The sequence below is a fragment of the Lepisma saccharinum genome, chromosome 3 (assembly GCF_977018435.1).
Source record: "Lepisma saccharinum chromosome 3, izLepSacc3.1, whole genome shotgun sequence".
NCBI classification, from domain to species: domain Eukaryota; kingdom Metazoa; phylum Arthropoda; class Insecta; order Zygentoma; family Lepismatidae; genus Lepisma; species Lepisma saccharinum.
Genome location: NC_139231.1, coordinates 50,960,108 through 50,975,706, shown reverse-complemented (window position 1 = coordinate 50,975,706; position 15,599 = coordinate 50,960,108). Strand labels below are relative to the sequence as shown.

At 38.5% G+C, this 15,599-nt stretch overlaps 1 protein-coding gene across 3 annotated transcripts in view; it reads right to left on the bottom strand.

Annotated features, from left to right (window-relative positions):
• Positions 1-15,599, bottom strand: part of LOC145985025 (zinc transporter ZIP1-like) — a 41,095-nt gene that overhangs the window by 10,013 nt on the left and 15,483 nt on the right. For all 3 annotated transcript variants that reach the window (XR_014441385.1, XM_083118533.1, XM_083118532.1), the window contains exons 2-3: positions 5,415-5,558; positions 3,838-3,940 (exon numbers count right to left, since the gene is read on the bottom strand). Coding sequence is in view for 2 of the 3 variants with exons in the window: in XM_083118533.1 (XP_082974659.1) it covers positions 3,838-3,940; positions 5,415-5,542 (231 nt within the window). In the remaining variant the exon portion in view is untranslated. The remainder of the gene's footprint in view (positions 1-3,837; positions 3,941-5,414; positions 5,559-15,599) is intronic.

Genomic DNA, 15,599 nt, shown 5'->3' with positions numbered 1-15,599 from the left:
AAACTTTCAAGGCAAGTTCCTTTTTGAAAACATTTCCACTCTCGCGAAAATAGTGCTAACATTGCCACATTCTAAAGCGGAAACGGAAAGAATATTTTCAATGTTAAGTGATACAAAAACAAAAAAGGGAAATAAAATGGGACCAGAATCGTTAAAGACTGCAGGAAATACAGCATCACCAACCAACATCTATCTCTGCACAGCAGCAGCATGTATGACTTCAAATAACATAATCAACAGTAAACAACTCAACGTTATTCATTAGGGGTGTGCGGGATCCTTTACTTTAAAAAGTCGTTAATTCTCGACGTTTTCTGCCTTGTAAGTTTCTGGAACTTATCGAAAATTGTAAGTTTTTATTCTAGAAATGCAAAAACAATCACTTAAAGTGAAAATGACTTGTAAAATTCGAGATTTCCAGTGCTTCGGGAAATTTCGAACATTTCCCGTCCCGAAAATTTTCCGACTTGGTCGGGAAATTGCAAATTTTTCAGTCCCGAATGTCGGGATTTAAAAAAATTACCGTCCCGATCCCGTCCCGACCCAAAAAATTCTGTCCCGCACACTCCTATTATTCATTAAGGCAAGAATTTACAATACCGGACCCTTCTGTAATTTCTATGCTACGTCTTATACTCAAAAAAGGTAAAGTGCTCCCCTGTGCTTAGCACCACGCCATGAAGGCGTATAGGGGGTGTGGGGGTAACGCCCCACACTTTCTTGATCCGGTCGTGATTGGGGGTGATGTGATCAGCATGACGCCCCTGACCGCCTTTACCCCCCAGGGTTTCCCCCAGGTACCCATGTTATTCGACGCTGGGTGGGCGCCGGGGCCGCTTCCATCGTTAGAAAAGTTCCCACGAAATAATTATTCGTGATGATTTATCTCAAGTTAACATGTTGGGGTGAGGGGAAAAAAATGTTAATTAACGTGTAGAAGTTGTAAAATAAGCATTTCAATTCTCGCAATGATTCTCCGTATACAAGTATGGTAGCCATATTTGTTGATATGAACAAATTACAATTAGTTACGCTGTCTACAGCGTTGCCACACTGTTGATTTCATACTTGGAGAGCATGGATTGTGTAAGAATAGCGGAAGAGAACAGTAAAAAAGTTGTTAATGTTATACAGATTGTTAGGTGGAGTGTGCAGGAGGGCTAATTAATAAACTTATTCATTTCAGTATATTGCCCAAAGAACGTGCTTACATGTGACAGCGACAATCACGATGTAGAAGAACTGATTTGATTACAGGTAAATTTGGCAACATTACATCAATCATAAAATTGCAGGATACTAAAATGGCGTCTTCGATGATGTTAAAGTGCTACGAAAAAAATATTTTTTATCGGTTCGTAATCACAATTACCGCAAAACCATTCAGGAATAGCCCCACTGAGCATTCTCGGTAAGGTTAGGTTAAGTTAGGTTAGGCAAGGCAAACATAGTTAAAATTTGGGCTCGAAAAACGGGTAGCCCAACAAACCATTGACGGATAGCCCCACGAACCATTCAGGTACAAAAAAGGTAAAGTGTTCCCCTGTGCATAGCACCACGCCATGAAGGCGTATAGGGGGTGTGAGGGTAACGCCCCACACTTTCTTGATCCGGTCGTGAGTGGGGGTGATGTGATCAGCATCACGCCCCTGACCGCCTTTACCCCCCAGGGTTTCCCCCAGGTACCCATGTTATTCGACGCTGGGTAGGCGCCGGGGCCGCTTCCAGGTACGGTTAGGTTAAGTTAGGATAGGCAAATGTAAATTCGCTCCTTCATTAATTGTGGAAGCACCGAGCAGAAAGATTTGGTAAGTAAATGTGTATATTTTATCTTCTGTTTTGCATGCTCATGAGGTGATAATTTTTTTAGTCGCTTTACTTGGCGTAGGGACATTTGGTCAGTTGTAGGGACATTTTGACTACGTCTGTAGGGACATTGCCGAAAAATGGTTAGCAACACTGTCGGCTACCAGACGTCAGTGTACGTTCATGTTCACTTCTGTTTGCGTTTATCAGTACACGTGTTGCTTATACTGTGTTATTGTAATGTGCTACTCATGGCCAGTGCTTTATTGTGTGTTAATTGTTATTCATTCATTAGTTATGTCGTTAAACAAATATAGTCTTGAACAGAGAGTTTTTATGTACGATAATTACGTAAAAACGAATTCTTGCAGAAAAGTGGTCAGGGAATTACGATAGACAGGATCTCTTGAACCTAAGAAACGTGTTGTATTGCTGTTAAAGGAGGTCATTTTCAACATCTCTTATAACACAGGAGGTTAGTGATCATCATTATTATTACTTTTAAATATAATTTTACGCTTTCGGTTTGCTTTATGCGCCGGGATGCTGTCTTCCCTTTCTGACAACTGACGATAAAGTAACGATGTCTAATCTAAGATTTTCTGTCAGAAATAAGGTGCCAGAAATATTTGTATTTGGGAGGACACCTTTTCCACACACACACACAGCATCCTTGCGACAAGGTACGTGCTTATTTCAATTGTAATTGTGAAAAGTGGAAACATTACAAAACAAGCTGTTTCTGTTACGGACTTCCTGAACGCAATTTGCCGGGACCTGTTGCATGAAGAGTCCGACGAACGGCCGTCACTCTGGCGGTGAACGACTGAAATAACCTCCCTGTATTTAATGTGGTAAGCTGTTGCAAGGATGATAAGATTATTCGCTGTACTTTACCTTCAAAAAAAGAACATGAGAAATAACTATGTTTATTTTTTGCACCCTACTATAAATACTATTTTCAATGAAAGCTCAAAATATACCACTCCTATATAAAAAGGGATACATTAAATTTCGTATTAATGTATCCCTTTTTATATATGAATGGTATATATTGTGTTTTCATTTAAAATAATATTTTTAGTGGAAAGCAAAAATAAACTATAGTCCTTTTTTCCCCCTTTTTTGGCAATAATTTTCCCTTTTTTAGAGGAAAAATTTTCCCTTTAAAATCTGGTCTCTAGTTATAATAATTTCGGTGGCCCCTAGCACCATCCACTTGGGAACTTGTTGCTTCACTGCTGGGCCAGAACCGTTAAAAGTAATTCTTGGGGATAAAGTTAGTAACTCATTTACATATATTTATTACACAACCACAAACATGAATAAAATTTTATTATCCTACTAAATAGACCACAAAGGCTGGCACTTTGTTTTGGGTGCAGGTGTGTGGGTGTGTTAAATGATTAATGTTAAATTATTATCCCACTGTCCCACTGCTGCATATCTCTAAAAATTTCAGTAAAATCATTACGTAATTTATTTCAAATTTAAATTAATTTGGAATATTTTCACAACTTTTTTTTCTAAATAACACCATGTGCAAATCTATCCATTTTACATAACATTTATGAATTAATAAAATGGTGTGCTTGCATTCCCACGAAAGCAAAAACATATGGCCAGAAAAATACCAAGATGCTAAGGTGATGATGCATACAGCACCCTGCCACGAAGGCACATTTAGGGGTTGGGGAGGTAAGGCCCCACACACTCTTGATCTCATCCATTTTGGAGGTGATGTGATCAGCACCATGCTCCGGCCACCTTTACTCCCCCTCAGATATCCATTGATTTCAGGCTGGGTGAGCCCCCGAGCTGCTTTATACAGCTACAAGGCTGGACTTAGATTGCCCACCCTGGGAATCGAACGTGGCAGTCAGATGCCCTACTGACTAGCCCACCGCAACCAAAATGTTATAATCTCAACAATGACAATTATTTGAAAGTCTTTCAAGAAGTAGAAATCTGACTTATTAACAGAAACAGATAAGTTAAAGAATATTTCATCGTATTTTTAGATCATCTTACATCATTCAAAGTGTCGTCAACTTCTGGAAACAGGTCCAGCAAGGCTGTAGCCATAAACACGCCGCCTGCAAAACAGCTCAAGAGACTTATGACTCTTGCATACCTAGAGAAAAAAAAGAACACATTATTCAGTTCTTGGTTTAGATTTCAATACATTGGGTGAGGAAATGGTTAAATGTAACGTAGTGTGTTAGTTGGTTTGGGCAAGTACATCTGCAAATTACAATTTTAAAATGTGGGCAAACACAGCCACGAAAGTGTCATGCAGTCCACTGTCTAGTGCAGATGTTTGGCAGCATGTTTTGGAATGTAGGCTGAACCTGCTGGTGTGCAATATCAACAATTACAGATGAGATTTTAGTTTCAAGCACATCAATACTTCTAGGGTTACTTAGATTTCAATGCACCCTGGGGAAAGAAGTTGAACACTTTTGAAAGAAAAAAACATGGCTTCTTTTCATTGAATTGAATTGAATTTTTGTTATAAGTCAATTCTATAGACAGATAGACTAATTGGGATCCAAACCACTATGTGCTTCCACCAGGCATCAAACTTGAGACCCCTTTATTACAACATTACCACCATGCCATCAGGTAGGCCCTGGCTTCTCTTCTCAGTTAGCTGATTGACAAATGGATGGAACATTTCTTGCACATATCCTTTGGAGTTTACAGTTGGCTGACAACAAAAACAAAACATGGCACTCAAGAGGTCCCTGACAACAAAGAATTCAGATGATAAAAAAAACTGCGTTACCACCACCTTTGTTTTGGGTATAATGTTATTTGGGCTACCCAGTACAATGCAGATCTCTGAAAAAAGGAAATAAAAATGTAGGCATGTGAAAAGAATGCAGTTCACAAATCAAAACAAGTGGTCAATAAAACTGGTCTGTATTTATTCATACTTTAACTAACAGTAACTAAATATCTTCCCAAGTATTGAATTGTCCCCTTTAAAGAAATCAAGCATGCTCGAGAACCTTTATCTTGCATTCGTAAACTCCAGCCATGTCAGCCAAAGCTGGCTACATCTGTTCAAGAACTCAAGCTTGATTGCTTGATTAGTTGTTTCAAGTCCACTTTATGCACAGAAAGGCTAATCGGGACTGTACCTACAGTTTAAATTTGAATTTGAACCATGTGTCTTCACCAGGTATTGAACCTGGGAGAACTGAAGTCAAGTCCGGCTAGCTCTGCCCACTTTCACTTTTTTTTCACAATGCACCCTTTTATTTATTTATTTCAGAAATTGAACGCAACAGGTATCCGTGATGTATCCGGCTTACTTGGCTTGTGTGATTAGAAAGCCATTCTCGGTGTGGTTGAGTTCACTGACCGAGACAAAAACTGGCAGAAAACGTGATGCAGCAGCTTTCTTTCAATTAACAGGCTGGCAATCATTTATTTGATGCCTTCGTATGTCAGAAGTCAATTGAAGGAAAATATTAAGTTAATGCTATTTTTATTTTATAATTCTTTTCATGGATGTCTTATGTCTGTATGGAACACCTGGTATTTGAAGAGAAAAATATATAAAAAAATTAAGAAATAATCGTGGTTAACTGGAATCTTACCTGGCTTTCTTTGTAGGGTCATTTGTATGCCTTAAAGTGGAAACAAGGCGAAGAGGAAGCATGCTGAAGCAGAATGTTAAGAGAAAGAGTCCAACAAGGACAATCCCCTTGGCTACATTGATGTCCATTGTTCAATACTTGTACCTGTATGAAAAAAAAAAGGGACTGTATGAAGGTAGAAAACAAAGCAACAGAAACAATAGGATAAAACTAGTAATATTACTACACCTATGATAGCTATTCATTTCTGAAATACAAAATAATTTGTTCACTTATTTACATATTTTCTCGACATCTGTGCAAATAACAATTGAGTATTGAGTTATGTGTAACTGTTCAACAGTTTTATATTCCAATACGAATAAGAACAATTTCTGTGCTCTGGATATACATAAAAAATGTTTTTAAAAAAATGGCAAACCACTATCGAAAACATTCTATAAAGTAAATCAAAATATTTTACCTCCTCTAGAATACCTACCTATTTAAATTCACTCTCTCCTTCAGTCTGCCTGTCTGTATAAGTTTGCACACAAGCATGTGTGTAGACATATATTTTAATTTGATTTTTGATATTTAGTGTCGACTTTCTGACACTTTTGAAATTGCGACAATATGATGAATGATGATACAATGAAATTGATGAAGGGACACTCACAAAGAACACCCATACTTAGGTCAGCATTCAAGCCCAGGACCCCTGGAGTTGTAGTGTGCTGTGTTAATCACTCTGCCACGGAGGTCGGCATCAGTGGCGAAGCGTGACATTTTTACGTAGTCATCGCAAGACTTGTCAAACGTCAGGGTCGATCTTTCCAACCTGGAAGGGGGTGGGGGGACAATATTTCTCCTTCGGTAAACGCCAAAAATATTCCAAGCTTTCAATAGCTAGCGTCACTCACTACTACACCGAAGATGAGAGTGACGTTAGCTCTCGAAAGCTTGGAATCTTCTCCACAACTCACCTAGTTGATAACCCGAGAGAATCTTTTCATCAAAGGAGAAAATGTCTTCAGTAAAAATATTGTTTGAAAGCATTGCAAAAAGTGCACAAATCCATACGCTGTGCACAACTGCCCGGTTGTTATCAAATATTAGAAAAAACGTCAATCATTGGCTCCCTGTACTGTTCAACTGTGTTAACTAAGCGTGAATTATAATACCACCTTGATTGTGAAAATGGCGGGATGGTTTTTCTTTCAAAGTTCTTGTGTGGCAAAGTGGATAAGAATACATGGTATTTATTTCATTCCCAGGGACAGCACTAAATCTATACTTGAGCATTGTAATGTGTAACTAACGCCTGTGGGTACCCGTCCAGGACCTTCTTTTGCAAATCCGCTAAATGGCACAACATAACTGTCGATCCGTCATAAGTTTGACCAATAATAAATTTATCATCCAGTCTCTACTTATTGACAATTTTTACATGAACAAATAACCCGTCAGATATACAATTGGTACTCACATCTGTAAAACAAATAAACTCTACTCCTTATGCACAGATCTCAAGACAGTTGACAATTGAGACCTAATGTTAACGTTAGATGGTTCGTCTAACATAATTGAAAGAAAGTCTAATTTTTTAGTTTATTTAAATTATTTTTTTTCACTCACGACATCAATAATTGGGTGTATTAGATCATTGTATTGCATGCTTTACAATGATGGAAATAGCACTCGGAAAAATTTTAATCCTGATGACGTCAGAGAAACCCTGCCGTAAACATGGGAGCTGAAAAAAAAAGGCCTTTTATGACCAGACCTTCAAGCGGTCGTCGAGTGTCTTCCGAGCAGGTAGAGGGATTTGCACATTTTCTGCGATGACCTGGCCCAGTGAACACCATTGCCTTCAATTGGAAACATAGTGCGAGTGTTGCCCACGGGGAATAGTACTGGGCTCTCATTCCGATGTGCTAAACTTAGCGAATCCCTTGCATATTTCTAGTCGTTTCATGCTGTCGCTTGGCATATTTCGCACAAATATGAGAATATTCTGACTTATTTTTACTTCTTCTCAAAAATATTTAAAATGCAGTATTTTTATTATTTTGCTAAGTCATGGTAAGTCTGCCGATGACCGGACATGTACTCACTCGCACATGTGAAATCTTTTTCTGTACGCACATTGAATTATCAGGAAAAAAAGCTCACATTATATATTTCTGTTTAAAAAATTACACAAGTACAAATTTCCAAGCATCTGACGTTTACTGTTAAATTCACTCACAGCATTTTCCACAAAACTATTTGCACATACATGTTTTGTGACTTGGAAAAAACCAAAATACCTCACCACTTTGGTGAAACCAATCTTCTGATGACTTCACCACAACAGCAGAAATGTAACGAGCACCATTTCTGGTCTGCGCATGATTCATTTTAGATGAAACTAAGTGGAATAAGTAAGCAATAAGGTGAAAATTATTTTATGTTCCCTGTATTACAATAAATTTTAACTTAAAAGTAATTACTAATTAAGTTAACATTAACAAGTAAGGATAATAGTAGTGCATATTGATTGTTTCAACGCAATACTTGGTACGAGTTTTTTTGTAGCCTTTTTTTTATCAATTGAAAATCAGTTTTTGACATATAATGACAATTTTTTGTCATGTTTTGTCGATGTTTTAGCGCTTAGCGATGTTTTAGCAAAATTTCCTATTTTTCTCTTTTTTTTTCGCACTCATACTTGGTACGAACGCCACGATCTTATGTGATATAACTTAACCTATTTATATTTTTTTACGTATAGGTGTACATGATGAATCCCCAAACAGATTTTTCCTAAGTTTTACGGTTTCCAAGATAATCCCACTTCCGGTTGCCATTTTGGATTTCCGAGAATAGGTTTTATTCATATTTTACTTACATATAGGCGTACGTGACGAATCTGCAAACAGATTTTTTCTAAGTCTTGCTGTTTCCAAGATAACCCCACTTCCGGTCGCCATTTTGGATTTCCGTGCATAGGTTCTATTCATATTTTACTTACATATAGGCGTACATGACGAACTCGCAAACAGATTTTTCCTAAGTCTTACTGCTTCCAAGATAACCCCACTTCCGGTTGCCATTTTGGATTTCCGAACATAGGTTCTATTCATATTTTACTTACATATAGGCGTACGTGACGAATCCGCAAACAGATTTTTTCTAAGTCTTACCGTTTCAAAGATAACCCCACTTCCGGTCGCCATTTTGAATTTCCGAGCATAGGTTCTATTCATATTTTACTTACATATAGGCGTACATGACGAATCCGCAAACAGATTTTTCCTAAGTCTTACCGTTTCCAAGATAACCCTACTTCCGGTCGCCATTTTGGATTTCCGAACATAGGTTCTATTCATATTTTACTTACATATAGGCGTACATGACGAATCCGCAAACAGATTTTTCCTAAGTCTTACCGTTTCTAAGATAACTAGTAGAGGAAGTGCCCGGGTTCTGCAACATCTTGTGGTGAGCTGAAGTGGTGAGCTTGCCTTAATGGATTTCTCGCGTAAGGCATGAGCTCTATTTGATGGCGCAGTGTTGCTAGCTTCTTACTCGAAAAAATCATTTTCTCTCCACGTTCCGCGCCTTATTTATTGCGCTGACGATGTTTCACAGCGTAGAAAACAGCACCAAAACATTAAAAACTCATTTTGATTATTTGGAGCTCACCAAAACCTCAAAAACTTATTTTTATTAATTGAGGTTCACCAAACCTCAAAAACTCTCATTTTCTCTCTATGTTCAGCGCCTCATTTATTGCGCTGACACAACGTGATGAGTAAATAATGCAGTTTCTTATTCTTGAAGGATGAATGTACCTTATCATAATTTTCCAAGCCCCGGTCAAATGTTTGTATATCGTGATTTTTGTAAACCTCTCTGTTGGGAACGATGTACCACACACATACACACACACTTTCTCTCCATGTTCCGTGCCTCATTTATTGCGCTGACGATGTTTCATAGTGTAGAAAACAGCACCAAAACATCAAAAACTCATTTTGATTATTTGGAGCTCACCAAAACCTCAAAAAACTTATTTTTATTAATTGAGGTTCACCAAACCTCAAAAACTCCTATTTTCTCTCTACGTTCAGCGCTTTTATTTATTGCGCTGACACAACGTGATGAGTAAATAATGCAGTTTCTCATCCTTGAAGGTTGAATGCACCTTATTGTAATTTTCCAAGTCCCGGTCAAATGTTTGTATATCGTGACTTTTGTAAACCTTTTTCTCTCGGGAACGATGTGATCTCTCTGCCACACACACACACACACGCCTCTTATTATTTCTGTATTGTGACGTGTTTATTTTGGTATGGGAGGACAGAGGACACCGAGACTCGGTCGACACACTAAACCCAACCTCTCTACGCGTATTCTACGTCACCAAAAAAAGGTTAAAGGTTCCAAATAACAATAGTTAAGAGTTTCGCCAATCTAGTAAAGTGGATTGGTTGAAATCTCCAAGGCGTATTTTTGCATTTTTTTTTCAAATATGAACACGTTAAAACTGAACTGTCTTGGATTTTTGAGTTTTGTATTCGCCCCTGAGAAAATTCTATATAAAATAACATACCTGAAAATTATATTTGCAGTAGATTGATTTTTTTTGAGTTTTGTAATCACCTCAAGAAATTCTATATAAAATAACATACCTGAAAATTGTATTCACAGTAGATTGAATTCTTGAGTTTTTTGTATTCGCACACAAGAAATTATATATAAATAACATACCCGAAATTCTATTTACAGTAGATTGAATTTTTGAGTTTTGTAATCACTCTAAGAAATTCTATATAAAATAACATACCTGAAAATTGTATCGCTAGACATTTTTTGATTTCTGTGATTTTTTGGAGAAAGCATAATGGCATCCACCACCAGTTTTAATCGAAAAAATGATAAAACTGAATGTGTTACTTGCGAAAAATTAATATCTAAAACTAATATTAGCAAGCACAGGGCAAGATGTAGCGAAACAGATTCGAGAATTAATCGTTTGTTACCTTCTAAGTCTTGTGCTCGATGTGGAAAGATGATCAGTATTGCAAATTTAAGTAAACACCTCAAAATTTGCAAACCATCGATCGAACAAGGAACATTGAAAAGGAAAATCGATAATGCAGATACGGAAGCTTCCACTTCCAAGCAAATTAAATTATCTAATGAACGCAAACCAATTAGATCTGCATTCAACGACCAACTCCAGGATTTTTCAATTAGGTCAGAACCAGGCCGTGACATCCTTAGTTTCTTGGACGAAACGAAAACATCTGTACTAAATATTCTAAAAAATAAACTTGAAAACAACTCTATAAAAGTATATGTTGTTCTGTTTTCTGAATACGAGAAAGTTGATGGCACAACGAGTATTTTTTATCATTGTACAAAAAACCAGACTCTTCATTTGGCGGACGTCGAAAATTTGGACAACTTCTATTATAAAGTTACCAATGAGCTGGTTAAGAAACATGACGATTTCGAGGCTAAAGGGTCGGGATGGTCTCTGTGTGGAAGTCCTCACACGTTAACCGTTTACGTGAACCGATTCTCGCCTCTTCGCGCTTCCAGCTACGTTCCTCTTCCACCGAACATTCAACACAAGAGGGCTGTGTTAAATATACAGAACAGCGATAACAAGTGTTTTCTCTGGTGTATATTGGCTGCACTGCATCCTGTTCATTGGTTAAATCATCCAGAACAGGTTTCTCATTACAAGCAATACGAGTCCGAGTTTGAAAGTGTAATGTCTGGCATCAAATACCCAGTGACATTGTCGGATATAACAAAGTTCGAAAATCGTGCGGGAAAACGCATCGCTATTAATGTATATTCCTTCACGTCAGATAAATATCTCGTGCATCCCGTCAGGATAAGCGATATCGACGATGACGATGCTCGTGTGATTAATCTTCTTCTTATTTCAAACGAGGATGTTCATCATTACACGCTAATTCGTTCTCTATCACGTTTGGTCAGAAGTCAAACTACCAAGTATGCAAACAACATCGAAGTTTGCCCGAGATGCCTAACCACGTTCGACGATCGAAAACAACTCAATTATCGAAATTACACCGGACGTCAAATTGCTATCGAGAAACTTGCAGAACATAAAATTTATTGCGGCGACAACAGACCGGCTAGAATGTTGATGCCCGAAACGAACGAAGTCGAAGAATTCAAAATGCACAAGGCATTGTTGGAACATCCGGCCATCATCGTTGCTGATTTCGAGGCGTTCCTGAAACCACTCTCCTACTGCGAACCGGATCCTGAAATTTCCTCCACAACGCCGTACCAGCTTCATCAACCAAACAGTTTCGGCTATGTTGTTGTGCGACGTGATAAAATAAATGAGGCATATATATACCGCGGGCCAAATGTAATCGAACACTTCCTGGAAAAAATGGTGGAGGAGGTTGAGGTAATTGGTAGCGTATTGTTTACATCAAAACCGATGGCACCTTTAACTGAAAATGAACTTCAAGATTACAATTCCACTGAGGTGTGTCCGGTATGTGATCAAAGTTTCACTGATGAGAACAAAAAAGTATTCCACCACGATCATTTCAGCGGAAACTACATAGGTGGAATTTGCAATACGTGCAATCTTAAAATCCAGAAACCTAAATTCATCCCCATATTCTTTCACAACGGAAGCGGATATGATTTTCACCACCTGGTGAGACATCTTGGCTACGATCCGAAACGTATAGGTGTCTTGGCCGAGAATGAGGAACGCTACATTAGTCTCAGCAAGCAAGTCTCGATTCCGGGAACGAAAAATACAATCGAGATGCGCTTCCTGGATTCGTATAGATTTCTCTCTGCAAGTCTGGATGCTTTAGCGAACAAACTCACCGACGATCAATTCAAAATAACTAGAGCTAGTTTTCCCAACGTGGACATAGAACTCGTTAGACGTAAAGGGATTTATCCTTACGAATACGTCAGTGATGATTCTAAATTTAACGACGACGTTCTCCCACCTCCAAGGGAATTTTACAGCAGACTCAGAGAGAAAGGAATCACGGACGAAGAATACCAACACGCGCAACTCATGTGGGAGAAATTAGAATGTAGGACACTCGGAGACTACCACGACGCATACTTAAAATTAGACGTGACGATACTCGCGGATGTTTTTCAAGCGTTCAGGAAAACGGCAACGAATATTTATAAATTAGATCCAGCGTATTTCTACAGTCTACCGGGATTAGCGTGGTCGGCAATGTTATTCCAGACAAAGGTCAAGCTGGAACTGATATCGGACGTTGACATGTTGCTATTTATCGAAAGAGGGATACGAGGTGGAATGGTGCAATGCGTACAGAGACATGCGAAAGCTAATAACGTACACATGAAAGAAGATTACGATTCAAATCGAGCATCGAATTACATCTTCTACGCCGACGTTAATAATCTCTACGGACATGCCATGGTTCAGAAACTTCCTTACGGGGGATTCGAATGGTTAGATCCCACTTCGATAGACATTATTCATTTCGACGATAGCGAGTGTGGTTTCTTCGCAGAGGTAGATCTCCAATTCTCCGACCACCTGCACGACACGTTTTCGGATTTGCCTCCGACTCCCGAAATCAAATGTCCACCCGACTCGGTTCAAGACAAGCTTTTGTTAACATTGAACCGTAAACAGAGATACGTCGTCCACTACAAGAATCTCCGGTTTTTGATTGGGAAGGGTGTTGAGATAGTAAATGTTAGAAGAATACTAAAGTTTAAACATTCCACGTGGTTAAGACCTTACATAGAAACTAACACACAACATAGAACAGCTGCCACTTCCGATTTAGACAAGGACTTCTTTAAATTAATGAACAATGCGGTGTACGGAAAGACTATGGAGAATGTTAGAAAGCACGTAGACGTGAAATTAATTTCCGATAAGAATAAATGTCGGAAGTGGATAGCCGATCCTAGATTCAAGTCGAGAAAAATTTACAACGAGAATTTGGCACTTTTCAATCTAGATATAAAATTGATGAAATTCAGAAAGCCAATTTACGTTGGCGCAACGGTTCTCGACTTGTCGAAACTTTACATGTTCGAATTTCATTACGACGTGATGAAGCCCTTCTACAAAGATAAAATATCACTTTTGTACACGGACACCGACAGCTTCATTTACAGCATACAAACACCTAACCTATACGAAGACATAAAAAATCCTTCCATGCTCGAGTATTTCGATACGTCTGCGTATCCTCAACCCAACAGATTTGGAATTCCATCTCGTAACAAAAAAGTCCTAGGTAAACTGAAAGATGAATGTAACGGTGATGTTATTGTCGAGTTCGCGGGTTTGCGTTCGAAGATGTATGCCATGAGAACAGAGACTAGCGTCACGAAGAAAGCAAAAGGTGTGGGCAAGAATACGGTAGAGAACAAACTCACCTTCCACGATTACATCGATTGCCTTTACTCACAATCGACGATACTAAGTATAGAACAAAGAATCCAAAGCGCAGACCACGTGATTACAACAAACGAAGTTAGGAAAGTAGCATTAGATCCGCATGACGATAAAAGATGTATTTTGTCTTGTGGAATCCACACGTTGCCTTGGGGGCACTATCGTTTAGAAATTAGTAAAAATTGTAGGCAATGCAATTGAAAAAAAAAACTTAAAATAACTATAACTAAAATAAATAAAAAAAACTTTAACTGTCTCAAATTATCACATACACAATAAATAACTAGCAAGGACAATGAACCTCTTTGGTTTCCGAAAGCAAACAATGGAGACTGTACACCGCACGGCAGATCATGAATTTCTACCTTCCATGTTATCTAAACTCAACGGCCTGTTGATCAATCAATTTTCGGAACGCTGCTCTTCTTGCTGGAACAGTGACGATTTCGGATTCGCGACGATCGGCATGACGAGGAAACCCAACGACGAAAAATACAGAAACAAAATCAACGACTTTCTAAACGTTGCAACGTTGTGAGAAACGTTTCTCACAACGTTGCAACGTTTAGAAAGTCGTTGATTTTGTTTCTGTATTTTTCGTCGTTGGGTTTCCTCGTCATGCCGATCGTCGCGAATCCGAAATCGTCACTGTTCCAGCAAGAAGAGCAGCGTTCCGAAAATTGATTGATCAACAGGCCGTTGAGTTTAGATAACATGGAAGGTAGAAATTCATGATCTGCCGTGCGGTGTACAGTCTCCATTGTTTGCTTTCGGAAACCAAAGAGGTTCATTGTCCTTGCTAGTTATTTATTGTGTATGTGATAATTTGAGACAGTTAAAGTTTTTTTTATTTATTTTAGTTATAGTTATTTTAAGTTTTTTTTTCAATTGCATTGCCTACAATTTTTACTAATTTCTAAACGATAGTGCCCCCAAGGCAACGTGTGGATTCCACAAGACAAAATACATCTTTTATCGTCATGCGGATCTAATGCTACTTTCCTAACTTCGTTTGTTGTAATCACGTGGTCTGCGCTTTGGATTCTTTGTTCTATACTTAGTATCGTCGATTGTGAGTAAAGGCAATCGATGTAATCGTGGAAGGTGAGTTTGTTCTCTACCGTATTCTTGCCCACACCTTTTGCTTTCTTCGTGACGCTAGTCTCTGTTCTCATGGCATACATCTTCGAACGCAAACCCGCGAACTCGACAATAACATCACCGTTACATTCATCTTTCAGTTTACCTAGGACTTTTTTGTTACGAGATGGAATTCCAAATCTGTTGGGTTGAGGATACGCAGACGTATCGAAATACTCGAGCATGGAAGGATTTTTTTATGTCTTCGTATAGGTTAGGTGTTTGTATGCTGTAAATGAAGCTGTCGGTGTCCGTGTACAAAAGTGATATTTTATCTTTGTAGAAGGGCTTCATCACGTCGTAATGAAATTCGAACATGTAAAGTTTCGACAAGTCGAGAACCGTTGCGCCAACGTAAATTGGCTTTCTGAATTTCATCAATTTTATATCTAGATTGAAAAGTGCCAAATTCTCGTTGTAAATTTTTCTCGACTTGAATCTAGGATCGGCTATCCACTTCCGACATTTATTCTTATCGGAAATTAATTTCACGTCTACGTGCTTTCTAACATTCTCCATAGTCTTTCCGTACACCGCATTGTTCATTAATTTAAAGAAGTCCTTGTCTAAATCGGAAGTGGCAGCTGTTCTATGTTGTGTGTTAG